Source organism: Poecile atricapillus, chromosome 22 (assembly GCF_030490865.1).
Source record: "Poecile atricapillus isolate bPoeAtr1 chromosome 22, bPoeAtr1.hap1, whole genome shotgun sequence".
In the NCBI taxonomy this organism is placed as follows: Eukaryota; Metazoa; Chordata; class Aves; order Passeriformes; family Paridae; genus Poecile; species Poecile atricapillus.
The window spans coordinates 927,305-945,518 of NC_081270.1; the positions used below are offsets into that span (position 1 = coordinate 927,305).

The following is an 18,214-nucleotide window of genomic DNA, read 5'->3' on the forward strand; positions in this document are numbered from 1 at the left end:
GTCGGGCTCTTCACTGTTCCATTTCCATCTGAACAGATTTAACCATGAAAATTAATTCTGCGGAGCAACAGTGAATATTTCATCTTAACAAATTTAAAAGGCACATAATTTTTCCATCTCTCTTCCATTGTTTAGTGCAATTACTTAGGGATTTTATTATGAGACCAAATGATAGGGAAAGAAGGAACAACCCACCCAGTCATTTGGCACACCAGGACCTCCCGGACTAGGAAAAACAGACCAGCTCTGCAGCACAAGTCCCTCCCTTCCTATCAGCTCTATCTGTATTATCAGTCCAACCAGAAGTGCATTGTTTCAAATTTAGTTTCCTCCTTAGAGGAGCTAATGAGGAATTTCTGCAAAGGGCACAATCTCAGTACAAGCTTGGAACACAATTTCCAGCAAACACAGATATTTTGAGGGCTATCAAGGCAACCACAGCTATCTAAAGGGAGGCTGTCAGTCTTACAGTGTAAGGACTTGGGAAATCCTTCCAAAACTAAATTAACCAACACGAGTAGCTCCTAACATTGCAGCAACAGTATGTGTGTAATTTCCATTGAACTGTTAATTTATGACTGGAAACAGGCACAGTCCTGGTAAAGTTCATGGAATCTCTGTGGTCACTTCAGATGGCAGTAGTTTCATCACCTTACTGATAGTGAAGCTACAAAGGGTTTAGTAATAAAGCCTTTACCTACCTTCCACGAAAATGACTTTCTGTAGAAGCTGGAGGAAAGAACAGTGAAAAATTCCTTTAGATTGACTTTGACAAGCAGAGAAAGGTTGTTGGTTATTTTTAAATTCAGGTATCGTTTTGGAAAATGCTACTTCAAATTCTTCCCTCTGGTAATAGGCTTATTCCATACTCAGTGACATCAATGGGATTGCTCACAGAGCATCACCTAAAAATGGTAACTCTTTACAGGGTTTAAGGAATCAAGGGTTAGTGAATTTTAAAATTCTATTAGAGAGAGGAAGGAAAAAGGATTTAATGATACTAATTCAGAAACTATTATCTCTCAATATAGCTTATTAACCCGTTATCAAAATAAGACTAATTCTGTCAGGATTGGTAGCAAAGCTTAAAGACAAAAGCAAACATCCTACAAAATTCTTGATTTCCCATCAGATTTAGGCAAAACAAAATTTTTTTCATTTTCTCTTGCTTTCTCTCTTACCAAGTCCCAGACTTCTCAAAAGGGTTGGAGTTCCCTCCCCCTCATTCTCAAAAGACATCAGCAGTCTACACATTTCACTAACATTTTAGAAGTGAGCTAGTGCACTGGAAGTACAGAGAAATGCTAATTTAGGAAAGCAAATCTCAGAAATATGTTTCAGAGTAGCAGCACAAGTGTCCTAGTTCTCAAAAATAGAAACACTGTTTGACAGTTTTGCCTCCTATAAAGAGCCTGAAGCTTTTGCTGCTCATCGTCTCCATAAAAAAAAAGCCATGTCAATTTTTACTCAACTTTTTCCTATTTTAGCTTAGGGGGAATGTGATAAGTTATTCCCAGGAAGACATAATAGAAATCAGTTATTTTTTGCAGTTTTGCCTCATAATGAGGTACACACACATTCTACTCTTCACACTAAGCTCCTACATCACACTGATGTCAAACATGACCTCAGGTACCAGTCATCAGCTGGGGTCTACTGGGAACAAATGGGAAGGTTTGGATCCAGCTATCAGCTCATCCTATTTCTGCAAGAAAATCCCAGCCTGAGAACTCCACCTGATCAAAGGCAGCCCCAGTGACTCGCAGGCTGTGTCCTGCTGCTCCTCCCAAGCCCACCCAGCATCTCTGCAGTCAGAGCTGGGCACACAGCCCTGCTCAGAGCACGAGCAGCTCGCTGCTCTCACCAGCAGGGAAAGCCAAAGCTGCGTTTTATGCTTTATGCTGCAGTGACTGTCTCAGCTGCCAAAGCAAACACCACTAATGAACAGAAGGGCAGAGCAGGGCCACAGCAAAACACCAGCCTACATGTGAGCTCTAAAACACATCATCCTGCACTACCAGCAGTCATTCATATGCCACACTTTATTCACAAGGTGCTGCTGCAATACAAGTGGTGTGAAGACTGCTGAAATGAAAGCATATTCTAATGTTTTGGAAAGAACTAATCTTAAGTATGCAGGATATTTGATTTATAACTGAAAAGCAAGAATTGTATCATGAGAACCGTTGAAAATCTTTCCTTCTGCAGGGCAGCCACAGCCACTGACTGTCCTTACACTCTCAGGCCTGCACCAAAGCAAGGTCTAAAAGCCACAGCAGATCTGTTCATACCCAGCACCATAACCATGTATCCCAAATGCACAGGGGACACAGAACTGTAATGACATTCTTACTAAGAGCCTCCCACCATCATATTGCCAGTGCAAGAGATGCTGGTGTGCACAGTTCACACCATCAAAACACAGAAACAAGTCTGTCCTACACTGAACACTTCAGGGTGTTCACACAGCAGGGAATGATGCACCCTGAAAAAACAGGTGCATCCACGCCACTCTCAAACTTATTTTGGCACTTAGACTATTACATTCAAAAGCAGAATGACCCAGTTGTAAGGAGACAGTTTCAAATGTCCAAGCCAGTTCTCCTGTTTAAATACAGTTTTAATGAACATCAGTCCAAGAGATCACTTGATAGTATGAGGTACATTCCTTGACCACATATGGCTGTGCTTAAGGAAAAGGACAAACATATAATTAAATTAAATAGTGTAATTTAATTTAGTAGCAGTTTAATTAACATCAAGTTAAAAAAAATCATAATTAACTATTAACATTAGTGACTTGAGACCTTTTAGAAAGCATGAGTCCAAAAGGAAACATCCACAGGTGGTCACAGACTTGTAGTGTTTCCACCAGCACTGCCACCTGCACCAGTCTCTTAAAGGACTATTTGTTCAATGAAGAAATTGGTCTTCAGTCTGTAACAGGAATCCTGGCTCCGCTACTTTGTGTGGTCTTCCAAGAGATACACAATTAGCTCGTAGGTGGACAAGACAATGGCTGTGTTTGGGATCTGCCTGATGAGCTGGGCAAAGAGTCCTCTGTAGAAGGCCAGGTAGCCCTCTTCCCGTGCCACCAGCCGAGCTGTCTGGATGAAAGTCTTGTACTTGGTGCCTTCCTCTCGCAGCCGTGTCCGGATGACCTCTGCACAACAGGGAACCAGAGCCCAGAGTTACCAAGGAGAAATGTGCCAGCACAGGAAAGCTCCTGTGTGCAAACCCCAGGGACACACAAACCTTCTGCAGCCAGGAAGCCTGGACACACTGCCCTTCAGGCAAGAGGAACTAAAGAGGAGCTAAAGAGGAGCTCTCTTTCATGTGGAATAAATAAATGATTTTCTCATTGAAGCTAATACAGATCTAAATGCTTTACTGATGCTCACAGAATCAATATTGCTGCTTCTAAACAACCATACCATTCACATCTATCCAAACAGACTAACACCATTCAGTCCCCAAGTGCTTCCCACAGCCTGATCACAAAATCCCAGAGGCTGTGGGTACTTACCCAGCTGAGGCTACTAGTGAGAACAGAAACATGAGGCAATCAGTTTTTTGGTGGTTTTTGAGTTGTTTTTAAACTAGCAAGTCCCAGTCACCAACCACATGTCTAACTAGGAGTAGTGGGACCAGAACTGAAAATGGCAGTGCTGAAGCCAGAGTAATGTGCACTTGGCCCTTGGAACAACTAAGAGTTTTACAGCCCATCATTTGTCTTGGATTCCAGGCAACAGCTGTTGTACTGCACTCATAAATAGAAGGGTTAACATACCATGAGGATAAGCAATACAGGAGGCACAGCCCTTGGAAACAGCAGCAGCAACCATCAGTCCAAAGAAGCTTGTTGAGGTCCTTTCAGTCCCATTAGAAGAAGGGGGCAGTTTGACTTCCTTTAAGTGCTTTTTTAAACTTTCATAAATAGCAAAGCAGATAATGGTCTCAGAAATGCCTGCATAGGAGGCAGTCAGGCCCCTATAGAAACCACGGATACCTTCTGTCTGGTAAACGTATCTAGCACACTGCAAAGCATTCATTGGTTTGGAGCCCCTCACTCTACAAAACAAACAGAACAGAGCATATCATGAGCAAAGAAAAACAATTAATATTAAAAAGAACCCAAACCTTATGGCTTTCAATACTTTTCTAACTATGAAAATGGTTCTCTAAGTTTTACTCCAAAATTCTCCTAGGAAAGCTGCACAGAGCAGGACCATGATGCTAAAAGTGCACACTTAGCTTTGCTCCTTCACTAATATACACTCACCATTCCTTCAGCTCAAGTTCAATCTAGTCTGTCACAGTTCACACCAAGGCCTTAAAAGACAATAAGCACTGAAGAGACACTGCTCTGTGTCAAACTGCTGATTCCATTTAAAGCCATCCTCAGCAGGCCAAGAGACAGAAGTCTGCTGCATGAGAAATGATCCTTCATTTTAAGAGGCAGCACTCAGTTCAAAGGTGCCACCCTGCAAAGTGCTGGAATTAAGTCTTATAAATTATTTATAAAGTTGTGACTTATAAGATCCTTTTAATCTGACCTAGCATGTCCTTGCAGGAAGGAATTTCCATTCTAAGCAGTCATGTTATATTAGCAGAGCCCCTTATTGCCTTGATATCCACCAGTGACTGTGAAGCATTCAACTAAAAGATATTGCTGTCAAATTCCCTCTGTCTTCTGGATGTGTGGTTAACAGTAACACAATGGTGAAGGAGGCAAAAGAACTTTAAACCACTGCAGCAGATTCTTATTGTCTGTGAGAGGTTTTATGAAATAAATTGCTGTGTCTTCATCCCAATTTGAAGCCAGCACCCTTTCTGTTACAGCTACCTGTGTGACCTGGGATCAGTGACCCTGGCTGGCTGCAGGAACACTCACCTGTGTGCCCTGGGATCAGTGAGCTTGGCTGCAGGAACACTCACCTGTGTGCCCTGGGATCAGTGACCTTGGCTGCAGGAACACTCACCTGAGCTGGGATCAGTGACACTCACCTGAGCTGGGATCAGTGACCTTGGCTGGCTGCAGTAACACTCACCTGTCTGAGCTGGGATCAGTGACCTTGGCTGCAGGAACACTCACCTGAGCTGGGATCAGTGACACTCACCTGAGCTGGGATCAGTGACCTTGGCTGGCTGCAGTAACACTCACCTGAGCTGGGATCAGTGACCTTGGCTGGCTGCAGTAACACTCACCTGAGCTGGGATCAGTGACCTTGGCTGCAGGAACACTCACCTGAGCTGGGATCAGTGACACTCACCTGAGCTGGGATCAGTGAGCTTGGCTGGCTGCAGGAACACTCACCTGAGCTGGGATCAGTGACACTCACCTGAGCTGGGATCAGTGACACTCACCTGTGTGAGCTGGGATCAGTGACCTTGGCTGGCTGCAGTAACACTCACCTGCCTGACCTGGGATCAGTACAGGTGATGCTGCCCAAAGGGACACACTGCACCCTCATGCTCAGCTCCCACATGAGCTCCTGTCACTTCCACACCTTCTGTCACTGCTGTATCAAAGCCTTCAGTCCTCAATACATCTATCCTCATCATCAACCCCAGAACTACAGAGGACTCTGTAAGCAGCAGAGAAAAATAATGCTATGCTGAACTAAAGGTTTACAGTGAAACCAGAGGCTGAGCCTAACCCAGAACTCAAGGCAACTCCCACATCCTTCTCAATAGTTTCTGTGCCTCAAACTGAAGTAAGACACACAGAACCTTTAGTCTGACCACACAGAAGCATGGCTTGAAAGATAGAACTGAGAGTCAGAGAAAAGCTGAGCAAGATCTATCGAAGTACAAAGAGCCTGAAGAAAACCACAAAGGTTGAGTGGCTCCTGCAGCCCCCCAGCAGTCACTCACCTCCGTTCCAGCTGCATTCTCGTTTTCACCATCCATATAGGGTTCATCAGGGAATTTGTGATAAAGGCTGAAAAAACAACACCAGAAGTGCAGCTGAATCCAGGCCACACTATTGCCATGAACTCTGTGCAGTGAGACACTTCTTCCACCAGCTCTAGCCAGAAGTGTCAAAAGCCACACAGGTGCACAGCTCCCAGTTTCATGTTAAAATTCAGGAGGCATCAACCCATGGATTCTTCCTTTTTACACCTATTTTAATATGTGTGTCATGCTCCTAAAAGCTGTTGCAGAAGAGATCCCTTCCTTACTGACTGGTTTTGGAATTCCAGCTCAAAGGAAGCCCGTGGGAACCCAAACCTGACCTGGACTCGTGTTCCCCAGGGCTGTAGGTGGTGCCATTGAGCCGCTCATTAACAGAACCCACCCCTAATTAAGGACTTACTTTGGGAACGGTTATTTTTAATGACCACTCTGGTGACTGAAGATTGAACTAGGGGAGCTCTTCTGCAGTATTTTTCCTACAAGAACAAACTATTTTTCCCAGCCTGGTAGGAAAAATACAACATCCTGAAACAATTTGGCAAAAGCAGTATCAGAAGTTTAATGGTGTTTACTAATATTTTTTCCTTGCATTAAGAGACATGACCAGAGCATTTCAGTTGGAAAAAAACATCCTAAATTAGTAAACAACAATCTAGAAATATTTCTGTGCTGAACAAAAAAACAGTTCCTCTGCAGACAAGGCCAGCTAGGAGCTAGCAAAGTCCCAGTTTTTGGCATATGCCACCTCAGATTAAGTGCACATTTTCAGCACCTGCCACCCACTGGCCTCTGTTCTTGGAACTACAAACACTTACCTGCAGAACCTGCAGAACAGACGTGCACAATGTTGCTGTTGGGCACAAACATGCTGTTAAACTGCTCTTTGGCTTTGGAGTAGCATGCAAAATAGACAGCTCTGTGGGGGAAAAAAGAAGAAAAGCAATGTAGTACAGACAATATCAAATCAGACAATTACTGTTCTATGCCCAGCCTCCTGAAGAACAGAACAATCTCTGAAGAGGCCTCCACATGACCACTTCCATCTGCATGGACACAGGGGTTTTTGTTTTCTTTCTTCCATTACAGTTCCGTGCCACAGCTTGACTTGACAGCCACAGGGCAGGAATATTTTGCTCTGGGAGGCAGCATGGTGTTGCAGACAGCATGAGTGAGCTGCATGGAAAAGCAGAGTCCTGCTGCAGAGGTTACCTGTACACAAGCAGGATTCCCTGCTGCTGGGGGGGACCTCCCACCTACCAGGCAAGAGGCCAGAGAGGGAGTTCACCTCTCTTCAGCTTCCTTTCTAACTGGTTCAGTTTCAGGCAGAGAGCATCTGCCAATATGCAAACTGCTAATGAGTTTTATCATTTCCTAGACAGATCTTTGGCCCTGCCAAGAAGGGGACAGTCACAGGGAGAGACCTCTGAGGTGCTGTAAGATTTCCAAATACAAGCAAACTTTTGCTGCTGAAAGAGGGACACACAGCCTGTCTGGGGAGTGTGGCAGCAATGAGACTCCTTCCCTCAGCTGCACTTTTTCCTTTGAGAAGAATTTAGGCAAGCAATGCTCAGAGAGCAACTCCTCTCCCCTGGCACCTCACGGCTAGGCAGGCACTGCTATGTGTTCAAGGGAAACAGGACATTAGAATAATGCAATTATTAACCCCTACAGCCCTTTCTGCACTGCTTTCTCTTCCAATTCAAGTACAGCAGTGGCTCTTGCAATTATGTGGTACTTAGGTATACTTGGCATTTAAGTGCTTTATTTACTCTGCACCTTCCAGTGTAATAGAAGAGTAAACCAGATTTTTATCAGTATTTCTTGATGTGTACACAGAGCAGAATACAGGCACAAATCTCAGTTTACAGATGGGATAACTTCATGGCCTATTATTTTGAATCACAAATGCACTGTAACATTTGTGTTGGCACCTTAAACATGGCTTTTAGCAACAGTTTAACTATTTACCTTGATGGTGCAACTCCAACCAAGTTTGGACCCAGCCCTCGGAAGAGTGACCTTGGTCCTTCTTTTTCCAGAATTGACCTTAAAATAAAAAAACAAACAAGGAGGGACAAGATAGTATTTGGGTTAAAAGTTAGTTTCTTGTTCTGTCAGGCAGAGAGCCAAAGAAACTACACAAAAGCAGAGTATGACTTGTGAAGCTGTTAGATTTTAATCTATGTGATATACTTCAAAATAAGTGGAATTATACACTGAGTAAAAGCCACTGTACCATAAAATTCAGTGCTCTACAGGCAAATGGATATCAAATGGCACAAGGTTAAAATTTCCATTCTTTGAAAACTGTCAGGAACTGAATTAGTTTCATGGAGAACCCAGTGACAGTTGACTCTGATGAACAAAGAATATTTTAAGTTTTCTCTGTATCTAAGCGATTCAGAAGTTTTTTTTGCCTCCTGTACAGTCCTGCACAGAGAGATGGAAAAAGAAACCCTTTTTCCTTTCACAGTTACCATGGGATGTGCTTTTGCCCCCAAGAAAGCTGAATGTGGCAATCACACTGCAGAGAATGTGAGTGCACAGCGTGCCTGACAGCAGCTCTCTGAACTGAGCTGGCCATGGGAAAAGCATGCGAGAAACTCGGGCTGGCTCTGGGCTCTGTGGGCAGCTCACTGCACCCACCACCACTGCCAGCCTTTCACACTTTGCTCTGCAGGTCACTGGCACTGCTGAGAGAGCTCCCACAGATTTCAACCCAACCTCATTACACAGGAGGAGATACATGAGCTTCTGAAACACTTTTGTTTTCTGCAGCAGAGCTGAACTTTCTGTATAAACTCCAGGGCTGAGTGTTTCCAAGGAGACAGATCCCCCAACTACTTGTTCTTTGTCACTTAACAGTCACGACTGCAGCTTCCAGCTGGGCTAACTCATCAGAATCTTAAATGGATTAGACAAAACCAGCCTGTCCTTCTGCAGCGCTTTCTATCAGGCTTAACCTGCCCTCTGGGTACCTGTTTTCTTTCCATTTACAGCACTTCAGGCCTTCTATACTTTAACTCCTTTAAGTCTTACAGAGCAATTTTACTGGTGGGGCTCTAATGGCTCCTTCCTTAGCTGTACAATTTTCTGAAGCCATGAGGTCCAAGTCGTGTCCAGCTTGGCAATGATCAGAACTGAGAAAGGGATAAAAGAGTAAAAGCAAGGGACTGAACTTCACTTCTTTCTTCCTACATTTGTATTTTCTCAGGTCATAATCAATAGCATTATCTGCTCCTCACAGATGCTGCCTGCAAGAGAATGACAGCAGAAATACTTTGCTCTCACTCCTCAATCCTCTAAAGTAATCAGGTTGAAAACTTGGCAATACACACAGCTAAGCAATTCCTGAAGTGAAATGAAATCAAGATCCCAGTCACCAAACTTAATGAGCTTAATAAATATATTAAAAGGCTGACCCATTTTAAACCATTTCTTCGCTCCCTTAAAAATAAAAGACAACTCCAGAAAAAGATGGGCCCAGAGGATGAATTAAGATCTTTCTGCCTTAAAAGTTTTCACCTTCTTTAGTCACAACTGCCTAAAGTCCAGTGCTGCAAGGTGAAAAGATAGCAAAGGAAAGGGCATTAAAATCAAAGCAACTGGCACTGCCTTATGCATTCAGTCACGAATTGCTCTAGACTCACCTCTGAGTAGACAAAGAAATGTTTGGCAGGGGAAAGCAGGCTGTTTACAATACAGAAACTCAAGTCCCAGAATGACTCCAGCCAGAGAGCTCTGCAGAGAATTTGAATTAGCACTCCAGTGTTATATAACTGTGCAGCTTCTCCCCAGGCAGTCTGCCAGGCGTGCTGGCCTTACATAAAATCATTCAGCTTGCACTGCTGGTCGGTGTTTTCCTTGGCACTCCTGCCACCTGATCTCAGCAGGACCTCTGCATCACCCTGGGGTGCCCAAGCAGCCACACAAACTCAATCCTTCTGAAGGAGGTCTGACCAAAAGTCGATGGTGCTTTTGTATTAAAATACAGTAGCTGAGATTGTCATAGCTGCTGCTAGAACTATTGAGCACTGTTAGATAATTTCACATTTCCTACTCTTTATGCACACACACAAAGAAAGAAAGAGAGCAGCTAGAGCATCAAACACTGTGGTCTGAAGCACTTAAGGCTTTTAACAGAGACTAAGACAGGTATAGATGGGACTGATGCATAATAATAATAATAATCAGCAAAGACAACACCTAATAGCAGAGGAGAGCTCAGTAAGCCAGTGACAGCTGAGAAGATAAAAGCCCCCAGGATCCCCACACATTATAATTTAGTGAAGTGAAACTTGATCAGTGTGTCAAGGAATGGTGAATGAGAGGGGAGCAGCACTCACTTGAGAACACTGAAGAGCCCAGGGGATACAGACGTTGGCCTGACCATTCCTTCCCCACTGATGGTCCCCAGCTGCACCTGGGGGTAGTAGACAGTCCTGAAGGCCAGTTTTGAAGATTGAAGCCTCGTCTTTATCACCTCTAAGGGACAGGTAAAGATGGCTCCAACTGTTCCTCCACACCTGCAAAGTGCAATTCAAACACAAGTCAGATGTGCAGAAGCACAGCCCAGCAATCCAGTCATCCCACACTGTGCACAAGCCTGCAGGACACAGGCAGCTTGGGCATCAGGCAAGGCAGACTGTTCCCATGGCCTGGGGGAGACTGCTAAACACAAGAGTGATACCAGTGCTAACAAAACATCCCTGACTGAGCACGGGGTCATGGCACCATGGAGTGGTCCCATGTCCTGCCACGACTTGGGAGTTGTGCCTGTAAAAACTTCCAAGGCATCCATGTTTCATGTCTGTCTGAAAACAGGCACAGCCTTGGATGGATTTTTCTTATGGGAAGCAGGAAGCTGCCAGATGAGAACGAGTCACTGGGGATTAGGACACTACAGAATGAAAAAAAATAATATAATTCTTCATCATTTCAGTACTTATGATCAAAGAACTGTCTTCAGAAGTAGCTAACATCAAAACTACACTGAGCTAGGCACTCTTAAAAACAATGGATATCAACTTTTTTAGGGGGGAAGGAGGGAAGGAAGCAGCAAGGATGAGAAGGAGCATTGGCAAACAGAATAACAGGGCAGAAAGGCTCCTAAAGAACAGGCCTCCCATACTCTGATAACAGAAGGACAAAAATGAAATACTATACACACATGACCCTATAATAGGGATATATTTATCTTAATACAGTCAGACTGAGCCTCAAAAAAAGCACGTTGGGCCAAGAATATAAAGTGTATGAGTCCTAATTTTCATTTTTATCAGTGATCTGGAAAGTGACTGGTCAAACTATTTCTCTCTCTGCTGCTGTTCCTCTTAGGTAATTGAATGTTCCTTCTGGCAAACTTCATGATTAAATATAATGCTGAGGTTGGCTAAAAGCTACTATATCTACATTTTATTACTCAAACACACTGGGATTTAGGAAGACTTAACTAAATATTCTGGATTTCTCGGAAAGGCATTTACTACAGCTGAACTGACTAGGAAATATTTTCTTTGTTTGCACAAGTGCCAAAGCACGTGATTGCTTCAGAAACCTGTGTTTACGATTTTCCTTAGAAAACACTAGGGGTCAACAACTTGACTCTCTTTGATGTTCATGTGAAAATGCAGTTTTGGTAGTTTTCCATGAAAGGGAGACGAACTTTAAAAAATAACCATACCCTTTTTCTTGTGTATAAAAACCCACACTGCTTGCTAAAGAACATTGCATGCACTAATTTGGGAACAGAGATCCACAGAAGGACATTAATAAAGGTATTAGTGGGTATTTTCTAAAGCCCCTTCCAGACATAGCTACCTTCCTAAACGAATCTTTTTTTAAACACTAGGAAAAGGGCAATAAAAGAATGGCAAAAAGATCCAAGCTGTAGATGCACACCAGCTCATGAATGCAGCTTATTTTGCCTGCTGAACCAATATATTTTATACAAACAGAAACCATTCTCTGCCAAAGCCCCAAGTCCCCACACTTGCGTTAACAGCGTGGCCACCCAGGCTGTGCAACCACAGAAATCAAGGTTCTTTGTGAGGCTCAAAAGAACACTCCAGACCTCATGGCCAGGGAACACAACTTCCTCACCACAGCTTTCAGATTCTGTCCAAGTACGAGCCCAAACTGCTTTTCAAATGCAAATGCATCCACCAGAAGCAAGTGCTTTCATGGAGACTGGGAATATGATTTAACAGCATTGTTCAGTGAGCCCTTGCTCATTCCTCCTCCTTGCTTAAAGGGACAGAAACCTAAACTAGGGACAATCCACACATCCACAATGACAGACACTGAAATAAAGAACTTTGCCTTCATCCCTCTGAAAGCACTTATGCTTTTGAATGTTGACTGAAGTCACTGAGTTGATGATGAAACTCGGTCCACAGCAGCTGAAATTGTGTCATTTGGCTCTGAACCACCAGAGCTCACAGACCTGCTCAGGCCCCTGACCATGCTGGGTACTGAACAGGGCTTGGAGCTGAGCCCTCTGTGGGTCCACACAGCTCAGGAGGAAATGGCTTCAGCTCATCCTTCTCTCTTTTGTCAGCTGCATCTCACATTGCTCACATTTCTCAGAAATGACATTTCAAGGGGAGGAGGCCCATCAGGAATGGCCCCTCCAGCAGAACCTTTCCTTTCCCACAGCTCAGACATCACCTGGAGCAGAAAGTGTTCTCAGGGTCCCCCCCACTGCTGGCTTTCCAACTGTGTCTATCCAATACAGAGACACAGATGTGCAATTAACTCGTGACTAATCAACAGAGCAACTGCAAGTCTGGGGGAACTTCATGAAGGTAATTTGATTTTCTTAATTCCCAATTCATTTATCTACCAATGCTCCACAACTGTGTGTTCAGTCTTCAGTCCCCATTTATTGCACATTAAAATAATAACTTTGACAGTAATAATTCATAAATTCAGAGCACTGAAACTTTATTTTCTGTTTCTGAACTATCAGCTGCTCAGTCTAGTGACTCCTTGCTCCACAAGTTTTAGCTTCTCTGGCACATTCTCTCCCACCTCAGTTGTCTTCTTGACTTCCCAGTCCATTCCTTGCCTTTCAGCCTTTTAGTTTGATAATCCAGTTAATTTATGCAGCCTTAAATATTTAAGTACTTCTGCTAATGTAGATGTAATCCTCTGACATGCAGCATGACGAGTTAGTATCTGCAACACCAGTTTTAACAGCTCAGAGTTTATGTTGCCACTGGAACATTTCAAACAGCAATTCTCAGAGTGTCACCAGGGTGAACACACAATATAAATATAAATATAAATATAAATACACTGCAGATAGTTCAAGCAAGGACTTTGATGCATTGGGCAGCTTTTTCAGATGAGAGGATTTTCCTTTGCATGGGAATTCCACACATCATCCCCTGAAAAACAACACACTGTGCACAAAAGAAACACTTTGTATTCCTAGGATGTTCCCAATGCCTACATCTTGGAAAAAAGGAGAAACAACCTCAGCTACATAAACAGCCATAGACCATGAAACATTCAGGGATATGAAGGATGATATATTTGATTTGGGAAAATTGTGAGCTGCAATCAAGACAAAACCTCCAAGCCCTCATACTGTGAGTCAGGGTTTTTTTGCTGCATCAGTGCAGAACAGTTCCAGAGATGTTAAAGCAATGTCCACTGCACAAGCCTCTTGCAAAAATCCTGAAACAAAGCCTAAATCTCTCCTTAGAGAGATTTAGGACACAGGATAGAAACCCCCTGGAAACAAAACACCATGGCAGAGTATTTTCAACAGGTCAAACATGGTGATATGTGGAGATATGTAATGTACTCTCTGTTAACAGCTGAAGAAAAATAATTTACTTCTATAATGAGAACTTTGTTTAAAAAACATGCAGAGGTCACACATATCAGAATCCAATTCCCATTTTTCTCTTGCTGCCAGCTTTCTATCTCTACAGAATCCACTCCCGAAGTATCAATGACCTGCATTTGAAATAAACTCTCAGCACCCACTAGCACAATTGATAAAGATGCCAAGAATCTTAATTAAGACTTACTTCATCAGTCCATCAGTCCATTGAACTTCATCAGTTCAATGCTGAACGTGAAAGGATGTCCTGCAGAACAAAGATCTTCCAGTGAAGTACCACTGACTTCACCGAGATCACAAAGATGATGGAGCTGCCTGCTTAGAGCAATCACAGCTTACAACCAGCCTGACACATTTTGCTGTGTGTTTGAAATGATACTGATTTTCTAAAACATGCCACGTGCTCCAGCATGACATGCACAGCAGAAACAGCAAAGCAGGTTCTGCCTTCGATGCTTCAGTACTGCATTGTCCACACTGTGAACAAAACAAGCTTCTGCATTCTCGGGTGCCAAAGGAAACTGAGCATCAGAACAATACAGATTGTTCCTAATGCTTTAATGTTATTAATCATTCATTCCATTTCCACCTAATTACGTTATCAGGTATTCCTGTAAGCATTTCCTGTGCTCCTTGAGCTGCCACACTGTTAATGAGGTAGGGAATGCACAGAAACATAAACTAGGAGCAGGGTGAGACAGTCAATCCCAGCACCAACTCCGGGTCCTGGACCACACACACATCTTCAGGTGAACGCTGCTTCTCTGCACTTCACAGATGGAAATATCCCCAAACTGTCAGCATCAGCACATTGCTTAACACTACCACTTCTTAGGAAATCTCTGTAGTAACCAGCATTCCTCCAGCTGGAAAGATAACATGGAGTAACCTCTGCTGCTGCAGCTTTTCCCAAACAAAAACAAACAACAACTGCTCTGACTTCAGCAGGGAAACAGGAAGCCTGACTTGTAAACACACTGGTGTCTGCTGTGCAGCTCGGGCATCACTGTCCTGCTGCTTCTGAAACCTTCCCAGCCCTCAGAGCCATGTTCCCACCACAACACCGAGAGGACTCTTTGCTTTGCTGGTGCTATTGGAAGCCTGAAAAGGAACTAACAGAAACTAAAGGGCCAAGGAAGTCTGTGTCTGTCTGCCTGAATAACCTGGTTAATAGGAAACCATCTCTTTCAACAACTGCAGAGCACTTTGCAACATTCAAGTGCATTTCATCACTCCCAGCCTCTGAAGTGCTAAGCATTCTATTCTGGCCACTAAGACTATCTAAGGCTGGCCTGCCTGCTTTGTGCAAACACAAAGGTATGAATTCCTTTTTAATCTGACACCACAGCCCATCCCCACCTTCCCAAGAAACCATCATGATATGAATAACGCCTCTAGCAAAATCACTTCAAGTGAATGGGTTCCTTTTACTTTCTCTGCAAAAACCACTTTACAATCGAACAAAGCACTGGGATCTTTGCAGAAAGTACGATAAATCACTAAGGAAGATGCTGACCTCCCAGCACTGGACTAAAACATTGATGAGTTTAAAATTCTTATTTATTTATAGTCCGAGGAATTACATGGGGACAGCCAAGAGCTGTGGATGAGCGCTGCTACTATCCAGACAAATTCCATGTGTACACTCAGGTCTAGCTTCTGTCCCAGGCTCCAGGTTCTGCTCTGATACAAGTGGGGAAGGCAGAGGGGATAGAGGACTCCGTGTAGAGTATTCAAGCCAGCAGAAGGGCAGTGTCTTTGAAAAACTTAATATTTGTTTGGCTTAATATTATATTAAATAAACCTACTGTTCGAGGGACATGTCAGAGGAAACTGAAGTATCCTGTTAAGAAACAGAAAATCCAATGGTCTGCTATCAGACAGATTTGAACTAACAGGCTTCATGTTGGCTTCCTAACTTCTGTCAGCTGACAAGCACCAAGGAATATCCTATTACTATCCTATTAGATAATTTAAGCTGTTAAAAAAATAAAATATTTCTGACAAGGCCAAAAGCACACTTAATCTGCACAACAGCTGATTAAAACTTAATTTACACCATTAAATTATCTTCTGAGACTACTATTAAAATACCTGTAATAAGTTAATTTTCGAGGGGTTTCTGGGTTAGGGCTGTTCCTTTTAGCTTTTAACATAACAAATCCAACAGTTTACAGTTGAAAGAAGTGGACAGAGGTGCCCTGCCTTGCCAGGTCATTTCCCCACACGAACCAAGCCCTCCTCAAAGCCCCCTTGTCCCCACTCGGGTCCCCTTTGTGGCGTTCCTGCATTTCGGAGCAGCCCGGGGAGGAGGCACCCGGGGGGATCAGCGAGCAAACCTCCCCTTCCCTGGGACAGAGCTGGGGGACAGGGACAGAGCTGGGGGGACAGAGCCCAGACCCTGCGGGGACAGGGACAGAGCTGGGGGACAGAGCTGGGGGACAGAGCTGGGGGACAGGGACAGAGCTGGGGGGACAGAGCCCAGACCCTGCGGGGACAGGGACAGAGCTGGGGGGACAGAGCCCAGACCCTGGGGGGACAGGGACAGAGCTGGGGGACAGGGACAGAGCCCAGACCCTGGGGGGACAGGGACAGAGCTGGGGGACAGGGACAGAGCTGGGGGACAGGGACAGAGCTGGGGGACAGGGACAGAGCCCAGACCCTGGGGGGACAGGGACAGAGCTGGGGGACAGGGACAGAGCCCAGACCCTGCGGGGACAGGGACAGAGCTGGGGGACAGGAACAAAGCCCAGACCCTGCGGGGACAGGGACAGAGCTGGGGGGACAGAGCCCAGACCCTGCGGGGACAGGGACAGAGCCGGGGGAACAGGGACAGAGCTGGGGGACAGGGACAGAGCTGGGGGGGAACGGGGACAGAGCTGGGGGACAGGGACGGAGCTGGGGGACAGGGACGGAGCTGGGGGACAGGGACAGAGCTGGGGGACAGGGACAGAGCTGGGGGACAGGGACAGAGCTGGGGGACAGGGACAGAGCTGGGGGGACAGGGACAGAGCTGGGGGACAGGGACAGAGCTGGGGACCCTCTCAGAGCCCAGAGGCCCTGCGGGGACAGGGATCCGGGCCGCACGAACCGCGGGTCACTGACCGGCGCCACGGGCCGGGGTTTGTCACAGCCCCGCCGCCTGTCGCGACAGCGCGGCCCGGGAGCGCCCCGTGCCCGCCTGCCCGGGGGTTGGGAACGGGCACAGGAAAGGCCCCGCTCGCCTCCTGCGGGGCCCGGAGCAGCCGCTCCCGGGGCAGCGGCCCCGGGCCCGTGTCCGAACCGCGGGGTCCCGGGCCCGGCCCTGCCCCGGAGCCGCGCACTCACCCCCCGGCGAAGAGGTGCAGCAGCGTGTTCTCCTGAGGGCCGCCCGCCATGGCGGTGAGGGCGAGGACGATGAGGACGATGAGAAGGATGAGGGGGAGGATGAGGGGGAGGATGAGGATGGTGCCGGTGTCACCGCCGGGCCGCGCGCCGAACGGGCCGCGCGCGCGTGACGCCGCCGGGGGGCGTGGCCGGCGGCCGCGCGTGACGTCATGACAGAGTCCGCCCCGCCGTGACGTCACGGGGCAGCCGAAATTGGGTGGCGGGGTTTTGTCCCGGTGAGGTTTTGTCCCGGTGGGGTTTTGTCCCGTGGAGTTTTGTCCCGGTTGGGTTTTGTCCCGGTGAATTTTGTCCCGGTGAATTTTGTCCCGTGGGGTTTTGTCCCGGTGAATTTTGTCCCGGTGAGGTTTTGTCCCGTGGGGTTTTGTCCCGGTGAATTTTGTCCCGGTGAATTTTGTCCCGGTGAGGTTTTGTCCCGGTGAATTTTGTCCCGTGGGGTTTTGTCCGGTGAGGTTTTGTCCCGGTGAGGTTTTGTCCCGTGGGGTTTTGTCCCGGTGAATTTTGTCCCGGTGGGGTTTTGTCCCGGTGAATTTTGTCCCGTGGGGTTTTGTCCCGTGGGGTTTTGTCCCGTGGGGTTTTGTCCCGGTGAATTTTGTCCCGGCGGGGTTTTGTCCCGTGGGGTTTTGTCCCGGTGAATTTTCTCCCAGTGAGGTTTTGTCCCGGCGGGGTTTTGTCCCGGTGAGGTTTTGTCCCGGTGAGGTTTTGTCCCGTGGGGTTTTGTCCCGGTGAATTTTGTCCCGGTTGGGTTTTGTCCCGGTGGGGTTTTGTCCCGGTGAATTTTGTCCCGCTTGGGTTTTGTCCCGCTTGGGTTTTGTCCCGGTGAGGTTTTGTCCCGTGGAGTTTTATCCCGGTGGGGTTTTGTCCCGATTGGGTTTTGTCCCGGTTGGGTTTTGTCCCGGTGAGGTTTTGTCCCGTGGGGTTTTGTCCCGGTGAGGTTTTGTCCCGTGGGGTTTTGTCCCGGTGAGGTTTTGTCCCGTGGGGTTTTGTCCCGTGGGGTTTTGTCCCGGTGAGGTTTTGTCCCGGCGGGGTTTTGTCCCGGTTGGGTTTTGTCCCGAT

At 46.1% G+C, this 18,214-nt stretch overlaps 1 protein-coding gene across 1 annotated transcript; it reads right to left on the minus strand.

The window, feature by feature from the left end:
* Positions 1 to 2,602: 2,602 nt before the first annotated feature.
* Positions 2,603 to 17,261, minus strand: SLC25A33 (solute carrier family 25 member 33). Its single transcript, XM_058855048.1, has 7 exons — positions 17,102 to 17,261; positions 10,266 to 10,445; positions 7,888 to 7,965; positions 6,735 to 6,835; positions 5,878 to 5,944; positions 3,791 to 4,071; positions 2,603 to 3,163 (listed from the first exon to the last, which is right to left on the minus strand). Exons 1-7 carry the CDS (start codon positions 17,149 to 17,151, stop codon positions 2,961 to 2,963), a joined length of 960 nt encoding a protein of 319 aa, XP_058711031.1. The 5' UTR covers positions 17,152 to 17,261; the 3' UTR covers positions 2,603 to 2,960.
* Positions 17,262 to 18,214: the final 953 nt, after the last annotated feature.

Coding starts and splice junctions, on each gene's coding strand:
- SLC25A33 (XM_058855048.1), bottom strand. CDS start 17,151: ATGGCGGGCGGCCCTCAGGAGAACACGCTGCTGCACCTCTTCGCCGGG. Junction 7,966..10,265: donor GGGCTCTTCAGTGTTCTCAA/GTGAGTGCTGCT, acceptor TTTTATTTTAAG/GTCAATTCTGGAAAAAGAAG. Junction 3,164..3,790: donor CTGTATTGCTTATCCTCATG/GTATGTTAACCC, acceptor CCTGTTGTGCAG/AGGTCATCCGGACACGGCTG.